The 6,027-nt window shown below is 38.0% G+C and overlaps 1 protein-coding gene across 1 annotated transcript in view; it reads left to right on the top strand.

Annotated features, from left to right (window-relative positions):
• The window catches only part of LOC146002542 (Golgi-associated PDZ and coiled-coil motif-containing protein-like), a 136,291-nt gene extending 133,442 nt beyond the window's left edge, over positions 1–2,849 (top strand). Inside the window, exon 8 of the mRNA XM_083140463.1 lies at positions 1,068–2,849. Coding sequence (XP_082996589.1) covers positions 1,068–1,515 — 448 coding nt within the window. The 3' untranslated portion in view covers positions 1,516–2,849. The remainder of the gene's footprint in view (positions 1–1,067) is intronic.
• The last annotated feature ends 3,178 nt before the right edge of the window (positions 2,850–6,027 follow it).

Genomic DNA, 6,027 nt, shown 5'->3' with positions numbered 1-6,027 from the left:
ATTTCTGGTACCACTATTCAACAGTCAATTTCTGTTCAGTTTTTCTTCTTGTCATTACTTTTAAGTTTGTTTAGTGGGTTTCTAAGTGTGTTGTTTAAGCTAAAATGTGGTGCCCTTATTACACAAATGTGTAAATACATGAATTGCCCTAATGGTTTGGTCGAGATAATTTTTGTTCTTGGTCTGAAAAACCTGGAAAATGCAGGGAATTTTGTTTTTACAAAATTGTAGATACAGTCTCGAGGTTGTTTGGTGTCTACCACCTGTAACTCGCTCTATAGCTGAGGCTGGTAGAAAGGTAAAGTTCCCCGTGCGTATAGCACTGTGCCATGAAGGCACATTTATAGGATGTGGGGGTAGGGACCTACACATTCTTGATCTCGGCCATTTTGGAGGTGATGTGATCGGCAACCCCCAGAGTTGCCCCCAGGTATCCATTGATTTGAGGCTGGGTGAACCCCAGAACCGCTTTATGCGGCGACAAGGCTGGAAAAATTCCGGGTCTTCCGCGTGACAGTGAGATGCCCTATGAACTAGACCACCACGTCTATAGCTGAGACTGGTATATTAGTTAATAAATAAGTTGAAATTTTGTAAAGAGAATGTTGTAACAAAAAGAAACCAAAAGTAATTCTAAAATCTTCACAGCAAACAGTGTGTCTACCAGTCAGGAATGTCATGGAAGTAAGAAAATCAACAAGTGGGTCAAGAAGTCAATCAAAAGTGACAATCACAAATATATAGGGACTACACAACACGGGACCCACATAAGATTAGACTGACTGTGAGCCCAGACACCAGAGGCTCGTTAGTCTGCCAAATGTCATCTAGGATGCATTAATAGATAAAGCAACTCTAATTTTTGTGTTAAATACAGCTTCAGTTTTCATAATTTTTTAGGTTTTTTCATTAAATAAATATTTATTTTCTTAATTGCTAATTTCCAACTTTACCTAAGTAGAGGTCGAATAAATAATGGTTAAGAAAATGAAAAGAAAATGTTATTTTGGTAGACATCCTGGCACAGTAAGTGAATTATATAGTGAATTACATCTTTCATCTTCCAGAAATGTTTCTGACAGCAGCCTTCCAGACAGTCCAGTGAAGGTTGTTGATCGTCAAGATTCCTCCACACAAATAGCACCACCTTCTCCAATGCACACGACCGACACAAACACTTCCGATTGCACCCCTCCTTCTGATCAGGTGACGGGCAGTGAAGCTAGTTCCTTCCCTTCGACTCCGACGCCTGTGATGAACAGTAACCCAGCCACGCCATTATCGCCAAAGAAGTCTAGTGATACTGCAAGCAGCACCGTGAAAAAGAACAAAAGGGACAGCGTTTCTAGGAATGATTCGGAAGAGAGCATTCCGAAAACGCGTCAAAGTTCAAAGAAAACTGGACTCAGGCACCCGCCTGCTGTGGGCCAAAGTCCGTCTGCCATTAGGAGTGTGAAGAATATCCAGGTGGAAACCGAAGGCATAGGTGATCCGGATTTTGGTACCCCTGTATGAAGGTAGGAATATCTGCATAATGAGATGCAACTATAATGCCAGCTATATGCTTTGTAACGTAGACAGCCTGGGCGAAAAGCGTCAAAGAGCTTGAATGCAAGGTAAGATACAGTTATGCTTTAACAGCCAATTTATTTTGCATCACCAGTTACAAAAATGTAACTGGTACAAAAATATCTTGAAACCAAGAATGAAATTTACATTCAGATTAATTATGAAATAATGAATATGTGTATACAGAAAAAGTGTAGATACATAATTTTCCTCCAATGAAATTAGTATTGAGGCATAGCGGCAGTAATTTACAATTTTACTGTTGGTGCAAAAATAAGAAAAGTGAGAGTGTGGCAGTGTGAAGTTATAAATATTCTGTAATAGCTAAATCTTGCATATTTTTAAAATGAATGAATTGTATAGTGTAAAAATATAAATTAATTTGCTTTTCAAGTGGTTTGCCATTCTGACCAAGTGTACAGTGTTTTATATGCATGTACAGCATTTATTTATTGTTTTTTTTAATTTCATGCCAAATACTTTCCAGTGCACAACAACATAGTCAAATAAGTAATAAGAAGTTACTGCAGATATATTTGTTTACTTTATTAAAAATGTGTTGTATTTCAAGTGAGTGGGAAATTCTGTGTTAGAAATAATATTTTTGTATACTTTAAATTATATACAAATGCTGAATAGGTGTCCAGAATGTATCACATTGCATTAGTGAGAAGTATGGAATACTTTGCAAACTCTATTTCACATTTGTGTTCATTGTTTGTATTTTCCAAGAAATTTTTTATCGCTTCCGTTGGTTATTTTGCTTTATATTTACTTGTGTTAAATTGTTCGTGAAGAGCCAGTTTCGAAATATATATATATTATTAACGGTGAAATCAAATATTATAAAAAAATGTATATGTAAGTTTTATTTCTTGAAATGTTCTGAAAAACTTATGTGACATATCTTTCCAAATTATATCTGTCTATTTATTGTAATAATAGCTGTCAAAATTCTGCATGTGTGCATCTTAGGTTGTTTTCATTGTAAACAATTACAAGAACATGCTGTAGTCAATATGCAATTATACTAATATGGCAACAGTATTAAAATGTACATTGTAAAGAAACTATGTGTGAGCTGTATGTCATATGTTATTTTTATGGAATCGGACTATGAAACCAACATGTAACCGTGAGTCCAAAAGTATAGAATCTCTGTAAATTGTGGATTGAAATCCAGTGCCTTTATCCATAATATGATATAATGTAACGTGTAACATAATAATTTCTTGTTAAAATGTCTTGTACAGCTTACAATATATTCAGTGTCTTGCTCACATTTTCCTTTCGAACTCAGAAATGATATTCCAGTTATTTGTTACTTTTGAATCACTATACGGCGTACGCTTTTAGAAGGAACATGAGTTCGGCCAGTACCCAGCCAGTGCTACTGCGCTGTTGCCAAACTACTTGCTAGTGCAAGGGAAGGACAGAAGATTCGCGATGTGTCCATTATTTTGATAATGCATACACAGTATATATGAGTACAGTGAAATAATATAGTGGATATTTCTACACAGGATTATAATATCATATCACTGTAGCATATACGAGAAACCCATACTTGAAAGAAGCTTGAAGGTATTTATTGTAGAGGAACTGCCAGGTCATCATCACCGCTCTCGTCGTCTTCCTTGGTCTCCGTGTCACTGATTTCACTCATTTCCGAGTCACTCTCCTGGAGGTTAATGATTAGATTTTGCACCCTTGGTGCCTGTACTACTGGTGCTAGGTTTCGAGAGTGACATTATTTAAAATAAAAAGAACACAGGGAACACACACTATCGCATGAAAGGGCTGTATTTAATCTTTTCACAAACTGTTCTTCGTAGCGCACGAGTGAACGATAAGCGAATAATTTTACATCAGCTTTGCTACGAAAACGCTGAACTAAAACTGACCCAGACTTTCAATGTTCGAGAATGCCCAGAACAATGAAGGGTCATTGTTTATATCGAGACGAATTTAACACCCACAGTCTTCCCTCGACACAACAACTCAACTGCGTCAACACAGTGGCAACGAAAAAAAAAAACAGGCGGAAGGAAATGAAAGGTGATGTTTCCCTTATTTCTTCAAGGAACGATAACTCCGGCTGTAGGCGACGGAAATTCATGGGACTTAGACAGTCAGGTTCAAAATGTCTGTTTCCATCTTATGATGAACCTTAAAGTGGCAAGTTTTATGAAAACTTCTTGCGCGCAAGAAAAATACAGAACACGGCTTTTAACTTCCGCGCCGCAGTCTCCTAACTGTACAACATAGCACTCCTGCCATTGGCTGATCGCCAGGCACACCCTCTGCGTGTCCCTGCCCGATATCGCTTCTAAAAGAGTGCGTCGTATAAGTGCAGGTCATGCTTTCCAACTCCATACCCTCCACTTCGTCAGCAACTTCTAAATTGATTGTTACCAGTTTTGCTCACCCCCTTCACCCAATCTTGACAGTTCATTGTTTTACTACCAAGTCTGTCAGCATTTCTATATTATGAAATAGTCATTGGTGGCAAATTGTAACATTCTTTGAAAATTTATAGGTTAGTTTTGTGTGTTTGTGAAAACATGCTTGTAATATTGGGTCTAAAAGCACGTACTCGCTTTATCTCCAAAACTGATTAGTAGAGCCACATGTTTATGGTGAATAAAAGATCAAGATGTAAAAAGTGGGCATATCTTGGGATCAAAAGTGGTGTTAAAATGGTGAATAATAACCTAAATTTGATTTAGAAACTGTACTTTTTACACAAAATTACATTTCACTTCTAATAGCACATTTACATAGTTATCAGAATATGAAGTTTATTCCTGTGTAAAGGAGTCCATTTTTGCTTCTCAATACCGAAGAATTAATCAATTTTCCATAATTTACAGACCTCAGAAAGTGTTGCATTGATATATAAACCCTAAATTTTGTGTTTAAGAGTTTATTAATGTTCATTTCGCATCATTTCGTGACAAATCATGGTAGCAAAATGCACCTCGCACCTTCTGAAAACATGAAAAATTAGTAGTACTGATTATTGATGATGTAATTTCAGTGGCTGCTGCTACCATCTGCAAAAAAACCTGCTGCTTTACTGCTTGTGGGTTTCTGGTTTCAGCTATTCTGTTGAAATGTGCAGCTGTAGCCAGTTCTTTTACTCTGTGCTTGTGAACCATGTATTGATGCTGCAGTGGTATGAAAATATACTGTGGCTGTCCATTATCAATGTTTAACATGCGGAACATGTGGGCTTCTTTGATTTTGGTGTCAATGAATGTGTGTGTATTTCAAAAATATAAATAAAGCCCTTTCCAGGCATGTAGTTCACACCCTCAGTAACACCAAATTGAGCCTCCTGGGTGGTGTAGTGCCAATGCTGTTGCTTTTAAATCAAGGTTTGATACCCGATGGAGACACATTGCACAGTGGTTCAGATCCCACTTTAAACTGTAGGTCCAGCCCCCCCCCCCCTTCCCCTTAGCCTATCTGTGTGTGAAGTGAACTTAAAAGCAAATGCCAAATTTAAAGAAGCAGATGCTACTAGGGACGTTTAATATGTAAGTTTCCCTGTGCTATAAAATATTGTATAAAGCAATGCCATTAAAAAGAAGCACATGGTTGACAACTGCCATCCTTCATCTACAAGGAACAACAATCGATTCGTTATCAGACGTGAAGGTGCATGCGCTCAAGGGCGAAAAGTAAATGCTTGTTCAGAAAACGCGGGCTCACGTCATAAGGAGTTCAGAAGCATGGATGCTAAGGGCATTCTGCTTATGGACTTTTTGGAACGAGGAAGAACAATTAATGCTGACCGTTATTGTCAAACATTGGATAAACTGAAAAACGCAATTCGACATAAGTGACCAGGTCTCCAGTCAGCTGGTGTCATTCTTCTTGACGATGACGCTCGCCCCCACTCAGCAGTGCAAACACAACACAAAATTGAAGAATTGGGCTGGGAACGGCCGCTCCACCCTCCATACAGTCCTGATTTAGCACCGAGTGATTCCCATCTTTTTCCGGTGTTAAAGTCTGAATTGCAAAGTTACCGTTTCGAACAGATGAAGAAGTGAAGCGGAATGTGAGAATAGTGCTCAATAGCCAGAGCCCTAATTTTCTTGCAAATGGTATGGACAAATTGGTCCAATGGTGGGACAAATGTCTGAATCTCTATCGGGATTATGTGGAGAAGTGAGGAAGGATCCTCCTACACATGTATGTATAGTTTTCTAATGTATCTTAAAAATATTCTTTTTTACAGCATAGGGAAACTTATATATTGAACGACCCACGTATAATGCACTTTCCACACAAGATAACTGTACACACCATTGATATTTGGAGATAATTACAAATGCTCAAACCCTAAGGTTTCAGACAACAATACAGCAGAACACAGACAGCCTTAGTAGAACATTTGAAACTGGAAGCTTGCCAAGCAGGTTCCTACATGAATCGTGTCTGCAGCCA

Source organism: Lepisma saccharinum, chromosome 18 (genome assembly GCF_977018435.1).
Source record: "Lepisma saccharinum chromosome 18, izLepSacc3.1, whole genome shotgun sequence".
In the NCBI taxonomy this organism is placed as follows: domain Eukaryota; kingdom Metazoa; phylum Arthropoda; class Insecta; order Zygentoma; family Lepismatidae; genus Lepisma; species Lepisma saccharinum.
This window is presented reverse-complemented; position numbering and strand designations above follow the sequence as displayed.